Source organism: Phalaenopsis equestris, unplaced genomic scaffold (genome assembly GCF_001263595.1).
Source record: "Phalaenopsis equestris unplaced genomic scaffold, ASM126359v1 Scaffold000134, whole genome shotgun sequence".
Lineage (NCBI taxonomy): Eukaryota > Viridiplantae > Streptophyta > Magnoliopsida > Asparagales > Orchidaceae > Phalaenopsis > Phalaenopsis equestris.
In genome coordinates this window covers 3,818,614-3,839,015 of record NW_018164576.1, presented here as the reverse complement: position 1 = coordinate 3,839,015, position 20,402 = coordinate 3,818,614, and the positions used below count along the sequence as shown (strand labels likewise).

Below are 20,402 nucleotides of genomic sequence, written 5' to 3'. Positions count from 1 at the left end.
TTATTGTGACCATAAAAAATTCCCATAGGAACAAGCACAAATTTTGGTGCAAAGCATGCATTTCAGTACATTTATATCAAATCAAAAGGGCTGAACCCACAACAAAATATGCAACCAAATGCATACCAAATGATGGAAATTTAATTGCCGTCTCAGCACAATGATTATATCAACATCAAAATCATTAAAGTCTGAGCATGTTTGGTGTTTGAATTGATAAAATTAACCCTAAACATGAACTAGATAGACCACACTCATTTCTTTCCCCCACTCAGGCATACCCATAGATGTGTAAATGTACGGGGATATCCTTGCTCCATCGGCCAATAGAAAAAGCACTAGATTGAACATGAGAAAAACTTAACTCACAAGCATCACAAATGTAGTCATTGATAACAACAAAACACATCAATTTTATTGCAAGCCGTTGGACGAGACTTCAAACCTCACAGAGTTCAATGAGCACTACAGGCTTCTGTATGAAAAGTCATTGACTTAGTCATGGTCTTGGAAAACCTTCGATATAAACAACTGATAACTTTCTAAGAAAAGGTAGAATAATAAAAAAGCATCCCAAATCATTCATAAAATACATCTTTAATTTTATATGCAATTTTTCATTCATCTTCTTCTCTCGTTCGAACTTATAACAACTAGTCTAAAAATAATTTTAAAAAATAGCACAACAAATTCAACCAAATCTATGATATTATCAAAACAAGCACATTAAATCTATAATTAATGGTGACTTTGTTGACTGGTAGAACACATACATCTACTCCCATATTTTCAGGTGCAGTCAAAGTAGGTATAACACAATGACACATTGTCCCAGATAAATCTTTCCATAAACAATTCATCATGTCTTTCAAGCTTGAAATATTCGATTGAATTCATCCTATAATGAGGCAAATTAGACAATGATGATCCCAAAACTAAATGAATAGCATGATGCATATCTCTCAGTTGTATTAATTCATTAGGAAGCTTATCAAAACAAATATCTTTAAACTTAACACATATTTTCCATCATCAAGTAAAATCACAATCTCCAGCATTGTATCATTAAACTAAACAACTACTGAGGTGTAAACCATAGTCACTCTATTTTTCAAATGCATGTTTATTTCAAAACATGCAACGATTTTTTTACTATATCGGGAGTACTAGATTCACTTGCAGACAAATTTTATTATTAGGCATACTGGCTTAAGAGCATATGTATTATACCTCCCACAAAGAGTAACAACTACATCAAAAAGCCAAAATCTACCCAAAATTACTTAAATAACATCCACGGATAATACACCACACCATACTCAATCAATATAGACAATTAATCGAGCAGAAGCTAAACATATCTGAAGTATGGAAATAGAAATTTTATCTACCCAAATTAGTTGTGAATGTGATCCAACTTTTTAATTATGTGGCCAAAGAAAATCAACAATCAATTATGAGTATAGAAAACTTCTATCATATTTGAAATATAATTAAAAGATAACAGTTCTCTTAACCTTAAGAATAGCTAATGAAAAGCATCCTCAAACTCACTAATTTCCTCATTAAATTCATGAAGACCATCAGAACTATTCATTTCAATATATTTCTTCTCAGCATTTATATGCAAGTTCATACTGAAACACTCACAAACATAATGACCAATTTAATATTGCTTATGCTTTTATGAAAATCTTAGCTACTGCTGCAAATGCAATTGATTTTCTCTCAACCCCTGTTAACCTTGGCATTAATATCCTTAAATGTTACGAATACAATATATTGAATTTGATTATTTTGATGAAATGATGTGCTCCCTGAAAATGTTGTAACCCTCTTAGACGAGAAATATTAACATTTGTTTAAAATTTAATGCAAGCTCAAAAGTATTTTGTCCAAGTTGAAGTGACGGAATGGGGTGATGTCATCTCTCCCTTGATATCAAATCTCAAACAAAACTAAAATCTAGATAGTGTGTTTCAAGGTCTTCAATGATCTCAGAACATTGACAATTCCTCTAACTTATTCATGCATTCAATAATAATTGTCCCTTCATTTAAGAAATTAACACATGAAAAAAATTATTATTGTATGGCAAATACAGATATATTTATTTTAGAAGTTCTTTAATTTCAGTCTGTGATAATATGTTACCTCTCAAACCTTCTCTTTTGTTCCTAAATGCTCACCCAATAAATGTTAGCTTGTACAATTTTATTTATTTATTTAATTGCTGCTTTGTAAATTTCATTTGTCCTTTGTCCCTCATCAAAAATGATTTGCAAATCAAATAAGTTATCGACATCTAATATCCAATCAAAGAAAAGATTTATGATCAATTTTACCATCATAGGTAAATATTTCAACTTTTAACTATTCTATTTATGCCATCATCTTCATCAAAAATTTTAATTCTATGGTTTTCAAAGGCTTCATTATTAAGCCCCCAAAATTCTTTATCTTGATTTGTTTTATATCTCCCACAAAAGTTGGCATTCAATTGAATTGGCAAATCATTATAATTAGAGTCCGCTTCAGGTTCAATGATATGAACTTGATTGACTTCCATTATCAATTATTGTTTAAACCAAATTAATGGTGTTGACCTCATTTTTGTGAGGTCTTTCCTTCTTCTTCCTAGAGCTTAGGATCTAGCTCTAGGAGTTTCCTATTAATTATCTTAGAAAACTAGCACTGAAATTTGTTCCCTTAGAAATTCCAAAAGACTTATTATTTTCCTGTGATGTCTAGCATTTACGGTCTCAAAACCATCTTCTTATGGACGAGTGGTTAAGGGTCATTGTGTGGAGATTCAAGGAAAAGTTCCCGATAGGACCTCAAGCCCTAGGAAAACCTCCTTACGACTTTCTCGTCACATACACACACCAAATGCACAAAATTCACTAAGTTACACGAGATAGGACTTCAATTGAGCATAAGGATAGGTGAAAATATGAACTTCTCCAGACAACTTCCGAAGACAAAATGGACTGCACCAACACGTCCGGGACACCAGTTTTGGTAGGAAAAGACGCTCATATTGTCATATTTCCAACACGAGAAAATTTGCACGCAAATCGATGAATTCGTCAAGATGGCCTCCGACGAAAAAACAGACCACGCCAGCGCGTCCGAAACGCCAAAAATGCTTAGAAAGGGCATCCATATTCGATATGTTACGACTTATGAAACACAAATTCAATTTTTATTTTTCAAAATATTAAATATTTTTTATAAATTTTACCCCTAAATTATAATCTCATTAAACCCTAAGCCCTATTTAGGTTTTTACCCGCACACTCCCTCCCTCTGTTCGACCCACTCACGGGTTCGAACAGAGCTCACGCTCGATTCTCCATCTCGCGTCCGTGCCCTAGCTCCACGGCGGATCCACGCGGCCGTCTACTTCCCGTTGATTCCCCTTCTATACGTGGCACGGCAGCCGTTCGACTCTCCAATTAGAAGAGGCATGCTAGCCGATGGTCCTTCTACTCGAGGCAACAGCCGCTCCTCTCCTTTATTCCGTCGTTTCTTTCGCTTTTCCCATTCATTGGCGGCAAACATATGGTTGTTTTTCTCTTCTTTTGTCCATAAACCCCATTCAGGGGAAGATCTAAGGTTGGTCAATAATTTCTTGAGAAGGGGAGGTGCTGCCATTTTTTTCTGGTTAGTTCATCTTGTGTGTGTGCTTGAAATATTTCTGAAATTTTGTTTTCTTTGGAGAAAAAAAAAAGGTCTGAAAGAGAAGAGAAAAGAGAATTTTGAGAGAGAAAGGCTTTTGGAGAAATTTAGCACTTTCTTCCTTTCTTATTCACTGTTGGGAAAGCTACCTCCTTCTGCTTTGTTGTTTGAGAGGAGTTTTTCTTCCTCTCTGTTGGTCAATACTCTTATGGTTAGAGTCTGTCGAGCCGGGAGCTAGAAACCGTTGGGGGGCTATTTGCGTAGGGCTCTCAGAAAGAATTTATGTGGGGGTGTTTTCTTAAATTCATTTTAGTGTTTTGCTACACTAAAGAGGTATTCTTCTCCTTCTCCCTATTCTATTTTATCTAGGATGGCATGTTGAGGCATTTCTAGTCTCTTGCAAAGGTTAACGGAGGAATTGCTTAGTTTATTTTGAAGCCTAGGCATTGATACATGCTAAAAATTATTTTATGAGTTGAAAAAAAATATGTTTGGGGCTCATTTCTTGCTTCTTTTGTTGTCCCTTTGCTAGAATACATGCTGAAAATTATTTTATGAGTTGGAGAAATGTGTTTGGGGCTCATTTCTTGTTTCTCTTGCAGCCTCTTTGCTAGAATACATGCTGGAAATTATTTTATGAGTTGAAAAAATATGATTCAGGCTCATTTCTTACTTCTTTTGCTGCTCCCTTGTTAGAATACATGCTGGAAGTTACTTTTATGAGTTGGAAAACATGTTTGGGGCTCAGTTTTTGCTTTTCTTGTTGCCCCTTGTTAGAATATATGTTGGAAGTTACTTTTATGAGTTGGAAAACATGTTTGGGACTCATTTCTTGCTTCTCTTGCTTGCCCCTTATTAGAATACATGTTGGAAATGAAATGCTGAAGTCTTTTATTATTGTTATTTTCGAATCAAGCGAGTGCTGGAATTCATTTCAATACTGAGAAATATTTGGCTTTAGGGATTCATTATACTTATCTATTTCCTATTATCTTGCTTAAAACATAACATATGCTGGGGTGCAAGAAATTTTGAAGTCTAAGGCTCTATGAAATTTGATTTTTGCGGCTTTGTTTTGGCCCATTTTGTTGGGATCGGATTTGGCTGTTTTGGGGCTGTTTTTTGGGATTGTTTTGGTGGCTATTCTTGCCTCTACCCGTGAGCTTAAATATATGGTTGGCCTATTTGCAAACATATGAAAGTTACTATGTTCTATTTGGAAAGTTTGGAGAGATATGATGCTCCCGAATGAGTGCATGTGTAAGGAAATTCTCATATATATATATATATATATAATGCCTCCTATATACCTTTGTTCCTTTTCTTCAATCACACGAGTGATAGTTTCTTTTTCTTGTGGCAAATGTGAGAAAATTTTGGAAGGGGCTTGCACCACTTTTGGTCTGATTCATCTGTCATTTTGGAAGTGTTAAAACACCTCATTTCTCTCTTAGGAAAATTTAAATCCGTAATGGTTTTGAGTTTTTGAACTTTTGAAAGCCTTTGGAGTTTGAAAATTTAAATTGTTTCATTAAGGGTCGTCTTTTAAATGCTAAATCGGCAGCCTTAAAATATTACTTTCACGTCGCTTTAAGAGTTATATTCCCTTTATTTTGAAAACTTTAAACTCTTTTCGAGTTTGGTTTACTTGATTTTTTTTTTTTTGACACTGATCCATACTGTTTCTTTTGCCCTGTTTAAACAATATGTTTGAGCCACATTTTTAAAATTTTATTCGCCACATTTTGAAGTTTTATTCGTGAAGGTTTAAGTTACATTTTGAGATTTTTAAACCTCTGTTTGAGATTGGTTCGATCATTTTTTTTAACAAGTTCAAACGCCTTTAGGTCGATGCACTTATAATTTCACTCCAGGCTTTACTGATTTGACTTTGTTTTAAAAAGTTGATCAGTCTCTTTTTCGTTTGTTTTTGTTTTAAAGGTCAAGTTAAAAATGAAAATTTCCGATTTAATTATTTTCGAAAATGATTCATGGTCTTAAAAAAAATATGAAGAAAAGAGAAAGAGAGATGAAATTAAAAATGAAATTTGGTATGTTGAGATGATAGAAACCTAAAGAGGAGATAGGATAACAAACCATTTCACCATTCATTTTGCATAATAAAGATGAAATTGTAATTGGAAAAATAGTTAAGAGTTGGAAGAAAGTAATAGTTTAAATGACGATTATGAGCATGGATTGAAAGATCAATAAGCTTACATTTAGATCCCTTAAGCTTTGAATAAACTTAAACCCAATTGCTTTAACTAGGATCGAAGCACATTTCCCAACATTTTTGTCAAAATTATAGGTTTACCACTAGGACATAGGAGTCTGATAGCGAGCTAAGCTTGATCTAAAGATGTTTGAAGATTAGTTGAAAGACACTTAATTGAAGATAGACACTTTAGAACACTTCAGGCTCAAACTAAAGTGTAGGTTTCCTAGGTCTTAGGAGCACACCCTTAGAGAGAGTTCATCACCCTAATTCTCAAATGAACCTAAAAAGCCAGACATCTGACCTTAGTTCATAAGTTAATTAGGACGCTAGACACGAGGGTGCACTAAGTTGTAGTTCATGACTGATTTAATTAAATCAAATAGTGAAATTCTTGTCTTAACTTGACCAAAAATGAAACTCAATGCTCCGGGATTTGAGTTTGAATCTTACATTCAGATCCTCCTGGCAACTGGGGACATTCCCAATATCACATATAAATCTCCTATTCTTGGTTCTTTATATGTGATATTATGTTTTATTTTATTTGTTTGTCTTCTTCTTACGATTTGTCGGTTTTCTAGAGCTTTCAGGTCGTGTTTTCTCCTGTTTACACAACACATACTAGCTAAGCTTAAAAGAGCTAAGCTTAAAAGAGCAGCTGCTTAAAAGAGCAGCTGTCCTCTCAAATATACAAGTTTAATTTACATTACAACATTTTATTTCACAGAATGTTATATTGTTCTCCTAGCTTGTTATACTATTTTTCTAGCATGTTATAGTTTTTTTCCTGGCATGTATATTGTTCTCCTAACCTGTCATATTATTCTCCTAGCATGTTATATTATTTCTTTCTTCTTTTATATCACATGTTTTATTTGCTTTGATACACACTATACCTTAATATAGGATAACCTAATAGCTAGGTGCATTTTCAAAACTAAAACTAAACCTGGAGATGCTACGACGAGGAGTTTAGAGCAAATACCGTGGGCAGCACGACGAGGACATTCAGAAGAACAACAACAAACTAAATGCATATTCACATCATCTATCACTTTTCTTAGTTTAAATAACAATCGATAGGAGTTCGAGGTGGCTTGCCTAGCGCAGCATAAACCCTCACACATCACTTTAGGCTTTTGCACAATCATGTTGTGTAATTATAAGTCCTAACACTTCAAGATTTTAAGGTTACCGTGCGGTACGGTGTAAATTCTCCTATCTTTTTAGGCTATTTGCACAATCAGATATCGTGTTAACACAAGTCTTAAATTCTAAACAAATTGCAGGATTCAATTTTAAAAACTAAATAATATCACTTCAAAGACGTAAAGCCAAACAATAGGATAGTTGAGAAATCATCGGGGTTCCCCCGATCTGTGATATCCCCTACTTTTCATTCTTTTGGATTCCTTAAAATAATTGTTTCTATTTCGAGTCACTCCCATTTGATTTTCTCATGTCCAATCTTGAAAACTTAAACTTTGAAATCTTGAAGGCAAAACCATTGATCTTAATAGAAAGTTTTCTTAAGTGATCCCGGTCATTTAAAATGTAATTAACTATATGGGTTTGCCTCTATAAAGAACTTGGAACCCAGATAAAATAAATCATATCTAATCTTTATATTAGGTAGGGGAACTTGTTGGCTTCATATAAAATATTTCGCAGACCAAACGGATGTCATAAATTCTTTAGTTTAACTGAATGAGCCTACTACAAATGATATGTTTATTCTTCGGGATAAGTATATTACTTGTGGTATCGTGCTTAGTCACCAAAATTATTCAAAATATGAGACTCGTTTCGTCTCACCTATTTTTAAATCAAAATGTTACTTTTAAAAATCATATTCATATCAAAATTATTTTCATATTTCTTATATTTTTAAAAATCAAAATTAAAACGACCGACAAATTCTGGCGACTCCGTTGGGGACTGGTTCCTCTCTCCATCTTTGATCAGGTGGTTATGTTTTCATACATCGGTGGTGTGTCCATGTCCCTCATGGGTCAGACTATCATTCTTCTGTTGACTTATTGAGTTCATTTCTTCCTTGAGTCAGTACAGTCAACTCCTCTTGGATTCGAGGGTCGTCTACTTAACCATCCTTAAGCAGAAAGGTTCAGGAATCCCTAAAGTTTAGTAGGGTGAACCCCTAATAGGTGTGGTGTGTCAAGGTCGGAGTGGGTCCAATGTGGAATGGATCATTTCCTATTTTTGGGTTAGCTCCTACGCCTCACAATTGTTTCACTTATCTTCTAAAATATGCTTGCTCTTCTTTTAAGTCATGTCAAATTCCTTTTCAACTTTCTTCGACAGAGTTGAAATTTCAAAACTTGATGTTAAAATAAAACATGAAAAAAAAAATTTTTGACAAAAACAACACAAATCAAAATAACAAAACTTCAAAGAAATACTCAGTTCACTAGACAAGTGTGCTAATTTTAGCTTCTATGTTGAGCTTGCAAGGCCATGAACGGTACTGACACTTAGAAATCTACAATTGACAGGAGTAATGGCGTCACCAAGCTTAACTTTCCTGTTCAACGTACCCACTGATAAGAATGTTTGTCACATTGCTTCCACGATTCAGTTTGGGTTCGGACTTGAGGGATTTGAAGTATTACTCGGAAAAGCACCTCATGTGATAACAAAAATGACTGCATCAAATATTCAGGAACCGTCCTCCAGATTCGACTTGAATGGTGATCGTGATTTTCCTTCCCTTAAGAAAGTGAAAATCAGTTCCACCCTCGCTGCACCAGATGTTCCGTTAGCAAAAGGGAAATGAATTCTGTATGAAAATGATTCAGTAAATGATCTTGCTCCTCCAAACTATACATTTGAAATTGACTCTTCTTCCAAGCCTGCGCCACTGACGCGTTCCCAAAGAAGGAACCGCAGGAGGAGGGGGTTGAGCGCTCAGAAAGCACAAACAGCTAAGCTAGCTTCAGCACAAGCAACTTCTTTACTGGAAGCTGAGCCAATGGAAACCTCACCTCACCTCAAGGAGAGCAGGTTTCATCATCTATCTGCTACCAATAGAGAAGAAAGTATTCGTAAAATTGCTGTCAGATTGCCTTCACCACCTCGTCACCAAGGAGAAAAGAGAAAGAAGTCTGAGACACTCGCCCAGATTTGTCATGTTTTCGAAAGAATGGCACAAAAAGATAATTGCTTAGTGCCTGAAATTCTAAGAAGAATGGGATGTGTTGTTTCTGCATCAATGAAAAGCGGGATATTGGAAGAATATGAATCCAGTCGACAAGTTCATAGACCCGCCAAGAAGCCTAAAGAGGTGCCACCACCACGAATTCCTACAAACTCGGACTGGGAGATCGAATAATTACCAATGTCGCTACTCACAGATTCAATGCTACAAAACAAAAATTAGATAAACTACGATCATGATCAAGATCATCGCCCTTAGTGGGTGGTAAGAGATTGTCTACTGTTGCATCTGATCTGCGCACTAGGGGAGCCACTTCCCTTCGTCATATTGATGTCATCAACGAGACACTCCGTCTCCGGTCATTAGTACTTCAATAGAATGTTTGGAGACCCAAGGGCGCTAGTCAGGTGGCATCAGAATCTATTACTCCGGTCATTAGTACTTCATCAGCAAGTGCAAGAAGCTCTCACCCCAGGGAAGAGCCTAAGTCCAAGATGGGAGTTGTCACATCAGAATCTAACATGAGTGCAGAAGCTCGCCAGGGTCCACCAATTGATCTTAAAGTTATTAAAGGAAATTCAATTGAAGGAAAACTGGAGAAATTTAGACTTGATATTGTGGAGCTCTCGAAGGAGCAACGAAAGAATAATGAAAATGATGATTTGAGTCTGATGGATAGTATGGAAGAAGAGTATGCAGATATTTTCATTGTTGAAACCCAAAACTCTTCATCATCGCGCAATGTTTTGCAGCCTGCGGAGTCGAGCACCCATGATGAATTGCGAAGGAAAATTTAAATACGAGATGAGCAAATGGCTGAGAAGGTCAAAAAGTTGGAGGAGACGATGGTTGCAGTCGCTAGTCGCTACACTGCAAAGTCAGCCACAATCTCCATTAATTATTTCCCTATAAGTGAATCGAGCAGAGGTTGTGTCTGTTTCAGAAGGAAGAAACGACCCTGGTCCTTCTAGCAGAAACGATCCACCAGAAATAGAACCAGTTCAGATTCTAGTAATAGAAAAGAACATCCAACAAATAGTGGAAGCACAGGTGAAGAAGGATTTAGCTCAGTCCAAAGGAGGATCATCAGTTTTAAGGGGAATGTCATACCCAGAGGAGTTCGATTTGGTTCAATACCCAAAGAGGTTTGTGTCGCCAACCTTCAAAATATTCGATGGAGTTGGAAACCCTCATCAGCATGTTGCACATTTCCGGGCAAGTTGCTGCAACGCGGGGGGTAGTGAAGCATTGCTCTGCCGATAGTTTGTGAATAGTCTTTCAGGGGTTGCTTTTGATTGGTACGCTGAATTGTCTAATGACTCAATTAAGACTTTCGCAGAACTAGAAGAGGTTTGCTAGAGCTCAACACCATATCACCATTGGTGATCTTGGGTCGAGCGACAGAAGCCAAATTAGACTCTAGTTGACTATATTCTGCATTGGAGAAATTTAAGCATGAAGTGCGAGCCGCAGTTACAAGAACAACGTGCTATTGGAATTTTGCTCAAGGCATACATGGCCTGATAGACTTCATGCTTAAAGGATTTACTATTAAAACATTTGAAAAGTTATTAAGCAAAACCGCAAGTCTGCAAGAGGATATTAAGCAATTCAGATTCCCACAGAAAATTGAGAAATCAAAGTCAATGAAGACATTTGAAAAGAAGACCAAGACAATGGCTGCGATAGATAGGGGTAAGCAGCTGATTCAGATTCAAGTTGAACAGCCTCAGCAGAATTACCAGCGTTCACAGCATGATCAACAACGTGTCCAGCCTACTCCACAAAATAGTAAATATTATGGTCAGCGACAATTTCAGCAAAGATCCTATAATACGGACATGAGACAGGCTTCGTCCTTGATAGATAAAATGAACAGAGTCTACTCTTTCAAGGATGAGGTCGTGTCCAAGATATTCCGAAATTTAGTAAAGAGAGCCGAGTTTATATTGTCAGAACCTAAGAAGCCAGATGAAGTTGACAAAAATGATCATCCCACGTACTGCCCTTATCACATGATGATTGAACATACCATTGAAAATTATTTCAGCTTCAAAGGTTGGTTGGAAAGGAATTACAAGAATGGGAACATAAAAATCCCAAAGAAATATTTAAGGGAGCCTAAAAAATGGTCCATAAATATGATCTCGATCGATCTGATTGATCCCTACACAACGAATGATGGATGTAGTGTAGTATGGACAAGATCTTCTAAGAAAATATTAAATCAGATTCAAACTGTGTCCGCACAAACCTCCATTCAGATTCCAAAGCCTACAGAGTCAGAGTTGTCAGTCACATCAGAAAAGAAGGAAAAGAAGAAAGAAATCGTCAAAGAAGAAAAGATCGAGATCGGAAAGAATAACGTGGGAGCTGCACATTTTCGATTGGTTGTCTCGGATGTGGGGGAGAAATTCCTCGAATCGATAACCTTGTATGATTATCTTTTTACTCTTCCGGGAGTTTGCAATGAAGAGATAGTTGATTTTGGCTACATTTTTACTGTCTCCGGTGATGACATAACTAACATTCAATTTAATTTGAATTTTGATCCTTATAATGATCCTCAAATCATACGAAGTCCTAACGAACTCGTCAATATGGCTAATGAAGAGGCTAACGATACATGCTACGATAATGCAGGAAGTGAAACACCCTCCTTTGAATTCCGAGGAAGTCCAATAGCAATTGAATTGGAAGCTTCAGATTCAGAGACATCTTTGGAAGAATGGGTAGCTGTGGCAAAAGAGAAATCACTGGGTCCAATTCAAGAAATGCAAGAAATAACAGAAGTCTATTTAAGAAGAGGAAAAGTATTACCCCCAGTAATGGGTCCGGGAGAAAAAGAAAAACAAATACTTACCCATAATGAGACAACTCCGCCAGTGGAAGAATTATCTGCTCAAGAAGAAGCTGTAAGTATTAGTAATAAAGTGGAATACAATGTTCTGGCCCATCTTAGGAAATTACCAGCCAAACTAAGCATTTACGATGTTTTGATCCTGTCAAAGGAGATGAGAGAGACATTAATCAAGGCTCTACTTGATCCAGAAATTTTCTTTGCCCATTTGGCCAGCGACTCCTTGGATGAGGTTTCTTCGTTAAAGGAACAACCCAGTGTGACTTTCACAGATGAAGATTTGTTGCTTGGAACTGCCGACCATAACCGACCTTTGTATATTTCAGTTAATATTGGAAGATTCACGCTCTCAAGGGTGTTAGTGGATCCAGGGGTGTCAATAAACATAATGAATCTACGGACTTTAGCCTATTTAGACATTAACATCTATAAGCTCTCCATCGATAAAATGATGTTGAGAGGATTCAACCAGAAGGGAGAGAGAGCTATTGGATCCATAACACTATCTATGAGAATTGGTGATCTAGTAACAAGCGTAGAAACTTCTTTCAATGCCCTACTGGGTCGATATTGGATTCATGAATATAAGATCGTCCCTTCGTCATTGCACCAGTGCATAAAGTATTTTGAAGGACAAGAGCGGTGCATAAAAGGAAACTTGCAGTCATTTTCAGTGCATGAGATAGGAATTCATGAAGATGTTGCTTACTACGCTCCCGTAAAGAAGACAATTTTCTCTAAAAATGTCGTACTGAATAAAGGTGAAGATCTAAAAATACTACAAGAGTCGAACAGTTGGGTGTCGATTCAACGATCTTCCACCTTTTCTCTGAAACGAGAAGATAGAAACTTACTCTTTTAGTCCTCGCTTCCGGGATCAAGGCCGGGAACGAGGACGAGGAAGAGTTGGGAGAGTTATTGAACAAAGGAATCTGACTATCAATATTAAGTTGGAAGAAAGTTCAGAAGAAGAAGAGACTGAAAAGAATGCAATGGTGATACGCCAGAAGACGCCGCGTTTTGAAATTTCTTTGGAAGAAGAAGATAAAAAAGATGAATACAAGTCAATGTACAATAGAATCAATCACTACGTGCAGACCATGGCTTTAACCCCTATTAATTCTCATAAAATTGAGGGTTTGGAGGTCAAGGAAGTGCGTGGTGGGGGATTAAAACCAATAAAGTTCTATCGTGATTCTTCTACTCCTGATCCTAAAATTAATGTAAATTTGAAAGAAGATGTTTCAAATAAATTAATGAAATTACCTTTTGATTACTACTCTCCGTGTGTTTAAAAACTTACTCAACATGGCTTAGTACCAGATAAATTGTCAAAAGACAGGTTGCAACTCTTCGAGGAATTGTGAAATACTAAAAAATCAAGATTCTAAATCAAAAGAAGGCCTTGGTTTCGGCACGGTGGGGTCGGTCAGTGATACAGAATTTTGCTTGGTTGTTACTAGTAATCCCAATGAATGTTGCTTTGAAGAAGAAAATGGTCCTGAGGAATCTAGAATAGAAGATGCTCCTCCAAAATTTGAGGAAGAAATCAAGGCGACTGTTGATGAATTAAGAGAAATAAATCTAGGGTCAGAGGAAGATCCTAGGCCTACCATCATAAGTTCTTTGCTCAGTGATGAAGAATCCACAGATCTAATCAAGTTGTTGGCAGAATGCAAGGATTGTTTTGCTTGGAGCTATGATGAGATGTCATATTTAGCGCCAGAGGTTGCAGTTCATAAATTTGGAATAGACCCCTCCATGGCTCTAGTAAAACAAGCTCCCAGGAGGACGCGTCTTGAAAATGAGCAGCAGGTCACCGCTTAGGTTAAGAAATTAATAGAAGCTAAATTTGTACGAGAAGAACAATATCTAACATGGTTAGCCAACATAGTGTCAGTCAGAAAAAAAAATGGTTAAATCGGTATCTGTGTAGATTACTAATTTCATAGCTAATGGTAGACATTGCATCATGACATGCAATTTTCTCATTTATGGGTGGATCATCCGGGTATAACCAAATTAAGATAGCACCGGAAGATGCAACATTTACAGCTTTCAGAACTCTAATTAGGATTTACTGTTATACCGTAATGTCATTCAGATTGAAGAACGCCGGAGCAACTTACCAACAAGCCATGACGAGAATTTTTGATGACCTCATTCACAATCAAGTCGAATGTTATGTGGATAATTTGGTCATTAAAAGTAAACAAAAGGAGGATCATTTGTATGATTTGAGGATTATCTTCGAGCGATTGCGACGATTTAATCTCAAATTGAATCCCCTAAAGTGCGCATTTGGTGTTCTTTCTGGGAAGTTCCTTAGATTTGTTGTCTGTCATCGGGGGATCGATCGGGGGATCGAAATCGACCCATTCGACCCATAAAAGATTAAAGCGATATTAGAAATGTCACCCCCTAAAAGTTTAAAACAGTTACAATCTTTTCAAGGGAAATTGACATATTTAAAACGCTTTATTTCTAATATGTCAGAAAGGTGTAAACCCTTTTCGACGCTAGTCAAAAAGGAAGCTAAATATGTCTGGGATGATAAGTGCCAAAAGACTTTTGAAAAAATTAAGCAATATTTAATGACATCACCTATGTTGGCAGCCCCTATTTTGGATAAACCTTTGATACTTTATACTGCGGCTTTGGACGATTCTCTTGGTGTCCTGTTAGCACGGGTTTAATGATGAAGGTAAAGAAAATGCCCTCTACTACCTGAGTCGTTGTCTGATTCCGGCGGAAGTAAAGTATCCATCCATCGAGAAGTATTGTCTAGCTTAATCTTCGCCGCTCAAAAGCTTAGGCATTACATGCTCGCTCATAAGGTCCACCTGATTTCAAGGGTTAATCCATTACAATACTTAATGACTCGGCCAACACTATCTGGAAGGTTAGCAAGATGGTCAATGATTCTATTGCAATTCGACATAACCTTTATACCTCTTCGCGTTGTTAAGGAATAAATTTTAGCAGATTTTCTCGCAGTGCACCTGTTGTCAGCCGATTCACCTCTCAACGATGATCTACCAGACGAGCAAATAATGAATATACAGCCTGCTCTCAAAGTTGAAAAATGTACTTTGATGGAGCTTCGTCATCGCAAAGGGATAAAAATTCAGGAACAGTAATATCTGACAAAGCAGAAGTTGGCCTGATATTCATAACACCAGGCTGCAGTTGCAGAAGATGCTAATGATTGGCGTGGACAGCTCATCAAATATTTGAAGTCCGGGAGATTGTCAGAAGATAAGTCAATGGCTCATTAGATTAAGAAGAGAGCATTGCCATACGTCTTAGTGGACGATGTTTTATATAGAAGATCCTTCGATCAAATGTGGCTGAGAGCAGGCCGAAAGCGCAAAAGATCGTCAAGGAGGTACATGCAGGACTGTGTGGTGCTCACAAGTTAGGCCCGAAAATGAAAATGAAAATTAAAAGAATGGGTTACTACTGGCCAACGATGATCATCACGATGATCATCGACAACGATGATCATCGACTGCATGGAAGTTGCCAGAAGTTGTCATCAGTGTCAAATACACGGAGTGGTCTTGCATCAACCTCCGAATGTGCTCCAAGCGGCACAGAATGGATTGGAGATAATTCACCATCTACTACCCTAGAGCAAATGGATTGGCAGAGGCTTTTAACAAAACTCGTGCAGGTTTTGAAAAAGACATGGATGAAAATAAAAGATGATGACATGAGCAGTTATTAGAAGCTCTGTGGGCATACAGGACGACTGTCAGAACTCCAACTCAGGTCACGCCATATGCACTTGTGTACGAGTCTAAGGCCGTCCTTCCCATGGAAGTTCAATTGCCTTCTCTCAGAATTGCAGTAGCCAACAAAATTACAACAGAGGAAAATGCTAGACTCCGATTGGAAGAGTTAGAAGCCCTCGAGGAAGATCGTCTGGCAGCACAACAGAATTTGGAACTCTACCAAACCAAAATGATATATGCCCACGATAAACTGGTCCGCCCAAGAATGTTCAATATTGGTGATTTAGTTCTGGTTCTCAGGAGGCCTATTATTACACACCGTAAAATAGGGATAAAATTTGAACCAACTTGGGAAGGACCGTATGTGGTTGAAAAAGTTTATTCTGAAGGGTCTTACCAGTTAGTAGATTGTCAGGGTGAAAGGTCTATGCTCCCAATTAATGGAAGATACTTGAAAAAGTATTACGCATCGTGACGTTTCAGGGGACCCGGTTGCAGGTCCTATGATACGCAAATTGATAACTGTTAGTGACTGAATTCAAGAACATAGTAATAAAATTAACAAGAAAATATAAATTCTCATAAATAATAATAGTTTTCTTTATTTTTCTCAAATTTAAAGGTGTCATAAATAAGAATAAAACATGACCAACCTAAAGAAAAATCACATATCTAAATAATAATTAGTCATTGTTCCTGTTCATTTGATTACCAACGTGCTGAAGTTTCTTCCATCTTTTGCAGAGAAATGTCGAACGGAAGACTGATTTTCTCTTTTAAGAATGATATCAATCTCGATAAATCTCGATCAATCTCGCATTAAACAAGGAAGAGGTGGCACAGGGAGTCATCATTGATTTCGACTTGGACTTTGAGCAAGTCAAGTTGGAATATAAGAGGCCCCTACTAAGCATGATCAGTTCAAAAGAAGTGGAAGCTTTAAAGTCAGTACTCAGATTTAAAAGTAAGGAAAATGACACCACTGGAAAGAAAAGAAAGCATGAAAATGAAGGAGAAGAAGCTTGGGAAAATGATAATCCGTCAGGAAGAGTTGGGTAGATGCGGTCGATGGTTTTAACAGCAGAAGGATAGCTCATCAGCGCTCCAGTGAATCAAACTCCAGCAAATCTGCCGAGAAAAGTACCGTTGAAAGAAGCACAGAGCACTCGAACAATTAGCAAAAAGACAAAAAGACAAGCTGAGAGGAGGCAACTTCGAAGCATGTTCTAGTTTCTCAAAATAAAGAAGAAATGTCTGAGAAAATAATCGAGGATATTCCCCTTCAAACTGCAGCAGGAAGGCAGGTTCAACCAAGTCCAGCTATGGAGACTACTTTGCCGAAATATTCTCTGGTTGGTGTTCATGAAGAATACATGGAATATGATGCTCCTCGGGAGGAGTGTGTCATAATCCCGGCGATTCAAAGAAGTGAAGAGCATCCAAATGTAGAGCCATACATCCCGCAGTACGTTCAGCCCAAGAGATTGTAAATAATTTCTGAAGAGGAACTGGCAATGTTCTAGAAAGTACGAAAGCAGAATTTTAAATATTTTGAAAGAATACGAGGCAGATATGTCAATATACTAGAAGGATTAGAATTGCACACTGACGTCTTTTCCGAAAACGAACAAAAGAGGATGGTAAAATACATTTTTGATCTCAGGGAAAGAAGCCGAGAAGGCCTGTTGAGGAAAAAGACTTATTCGCAGCCCCGAAAGTGGATGAAGGGCAAGGGCAGGATCACGATCTAATATGGATGTTGTTATAATTATGCGCATGACAAAGAAGGGAATCCCCTAGGGATTATTCGACATGATAAAGTAGATTCATTGTCACCGCTTATGAAAAGAATGATAAAAAGTATGGTAGAATGGCGTGTTTTACCAGCAGATAGTGTACCAAACAACTACATAATTAATATTTATGAAGAAGGAGATTGTATACCACCTCACATTGATAACCACGATTTCCTAAAGCCCTTCCGCACTGTGTCACTCATCAACGAATGCAATATAATGTTCGGGAAAAAGATACGGGTGGTCGATCCAGCTGAATTTCGTGGATCAGTGGAAATTCCTCTTCCTGTTGGCTGAGTCCTGATTCTCAAAGGGAACGGAGCTGATTTAGCGAAGCATTGTGTGTCAGAAGTTCCGCAAAGAAAAATATCAATTACTTTCAGAAAAATGGATGACAGTAAAGTGTCGTTTGGATATCAGTCTGATCCAGAGCTTGAAGGACTTCGACCCTTAGAATTATGAGACAGACACGCCTTTAAGCGTATGTGAGGGGGACTTTTGTTTCGGAACATACCTTTGGAGGAAGGGCTAGTTTTTACATAACTCCAAGAGGTCAGAAGGATGGATATGGCGTTAAAAGTCTACATTTTGTTTCGATCAAGATCATGCTACGATCAGATTGTATCTTGATATACCATATTTTGAAGAATCAATGAAGTTTTCTTTTTGCATATGATGCGATTGATTTAAGGCTGTCAAATTAAATGTTAATTCAGTCTTGCAATGAACAGGTAACGATGCAAAATAAAATAAAGAAAACCTCTAAAATAAATAAATTTGAATGAAAAATATGTATATATATATATATATTACATTAAGTTAAATTGATCTTAAAATCCCTTTTCCGTCATAAATCCCTTGTTGGTGGCCCTTTTCCGTCATAAACCCCTTGTTGGTGGCCCTTTTCCGGCATAAACCCCTTGTTGGTGGCTCTTTTCTGACGTAAACCCCTTGTTGATGACCTTTTTCTGGCGTACCCTTGTTGGTGGCCCTTTTCTAGCATAGTATATAAATTTCCAACAAACCCAAATGGTGAAGGGCATCATACTCCAAATCTGAGCTATTTCTTCATAAAGAAAGCTAACTAAACCAAGCTAATAGATCTAATTAAGCTGGTAGAATTCAGAGAGTACATTAGTTGGTTTAAACAAATAAACTAACTGAACCAAATATCTTCAATTAATTTGGCTCAATTTATTAAAGGATGATTTGGATTTTAGTTTGGGGGTGAGGCTTATTTAGATTACTTCTAATGATTAGGTTCTAAAATCAAAAAAAGCAAAAAAAATCAACCAGAAACCAAAATTTCATCAATATATAGTTAATCAAGATTTGTTTCTTCCCACCTACTGATCTTGTAGAATGCATTGACATTAATTAGTGTTAAACACCATATTTAGGTAATTTTATCATTCATATTTTGCTTAGATGGTTCTTTAGAATGCCTTCCCTCATAGGATTTCAAAATCTGGCTAAAACAAGACCAAATCAAACAAACCGAAATGCAATTCTGTTTGGTTCAATCCTACCTACAATTTGGTCAGTTTGGTTCCACCTATGATTTGGTTTGCTTCAATTAGTATAATAAATTCATCAACCAAAATCCAAACTAACTGAAAGCATATCATTAAAGAAAATATTAGATTTTATGTTAGAATAAAATTTTAGAAATATGATTGAGCTTCAGCAAAATTGCATAACAAGATTCTTATTCCTGTAAATACAGAGTCGTAAGGATAGGCATGCAAAGTTTTTGTTCTTGGAGCAGAGTGGAAAATATATGATAAAAATTATAACAACATAAATAACCATAGCATCTCTAACCCCAAAGATCCCATTTTAAATAAGATTTGGAGAATGCCTACTAATTCAACTCCATTGAAGTTGTGTCATTGCTAATAATAGATTCTATCTAGCTTATCTCATCATTTTTTCTGAGTGTCGAAATACCAATTTGACATAGAAAGATTCAATCCCAGGACATAGGAAACAGCCATGAAAGTCTCTACCAACTAAAAGCTAATTGGCACCCACACAAAGGTTTGAGCGCCAAATCACCATTTTTATGGAGGAAGAATTCAATCTGAAGACTTCAGAATAAAGTATCAAGGTATTTACCAACTATGTTTGCTAGCATTCACCTATTTTGCATGCTTGCATTAAAGTAAAATGCAAGAGGGATTTCAAAACCAGAATGTACTGATCATTTTTAACAACAGCGTGACTCCCAGTGTCAAATACCACAAACTAACGCCACAACACTTAATGCATCGTTCAATAAAGAAGAAGATTCAGTTCCGCGACCACAGAAACTCCACTCGCCTTCAACTTACATCCGGTCCCCTGTTGTATTTCTAAACAAGCACAGATTTCAAAGGCCGCAAACAATGCAACTGAAAACGAAGAAAGATATTCACAGATCACACAAGACTGGTACTAAACGCCAGATCAGTGACTACTTCCGAAAAGTTCAATCTGCAATCAGTAAGTCTATTGACCACAACATCGCGCATTGCTCAAATCGAAGCAACGGCATTAAAAACGATAAAAAATTAACTACCAGAAATCAATAATAGCGAAAGATGAGTTCGTTGTTCTTACCCGCGGCTGCTGATTAACAGCTTGCTCCCTATGCTTCAGCTCTTGATCCGCTTCCTTGTCAGTGGAAACAGTCGAGAGCGGCGCCATTGCAGCGCGAGTCCTGGCAGAAGAAAACGATAAAGATGTATGAAAAGCAGATTGAATACCCCCGGAGAATGCCAAGCCGGAGATGGGACTTAAAAGCATCTCATGATGGGTCGAGAAATCTGGAGCAAATGGAGAGAGAAACATGGGGTTGATTCCCGTAGATGGGCGAGCGGAGGCTGAACCTGGCTGGGTTTTAGGGTGGAGGTCATTGTACTCGCGGCTACTACCGGTCTAGGGAGAGGTT

General features: G+C 37.2%; 1 protein-coding gene across 2 annotated transcripts in view; it reads right to left on the bottom strand.

The window, feature by feature from the left end:
* LOC110021338 (probable N-succinyldiaminopimelate aminotransferase DapC) overlaps nucleotides 1-20,402 on the bottom strand; it is a 25,772-nt gene extending 5,370 nt beyond the window's left edge. For both annotated transcript variants that reach the window (XM_020719788.1, XM_020719787.1), the window contains exon 1: nucleotides 20,072-20,402. In XM_020719788.1, the coding sequence (XP_020575447.1) occupies nucleotides 20,072-20,302 (231 nt within the window). In that variant the 5' untranslated portion in view covers nucleotides 20,303-20,402. The remainder of the gene's footprint in view (nucleotides 1-20,071) is intronic.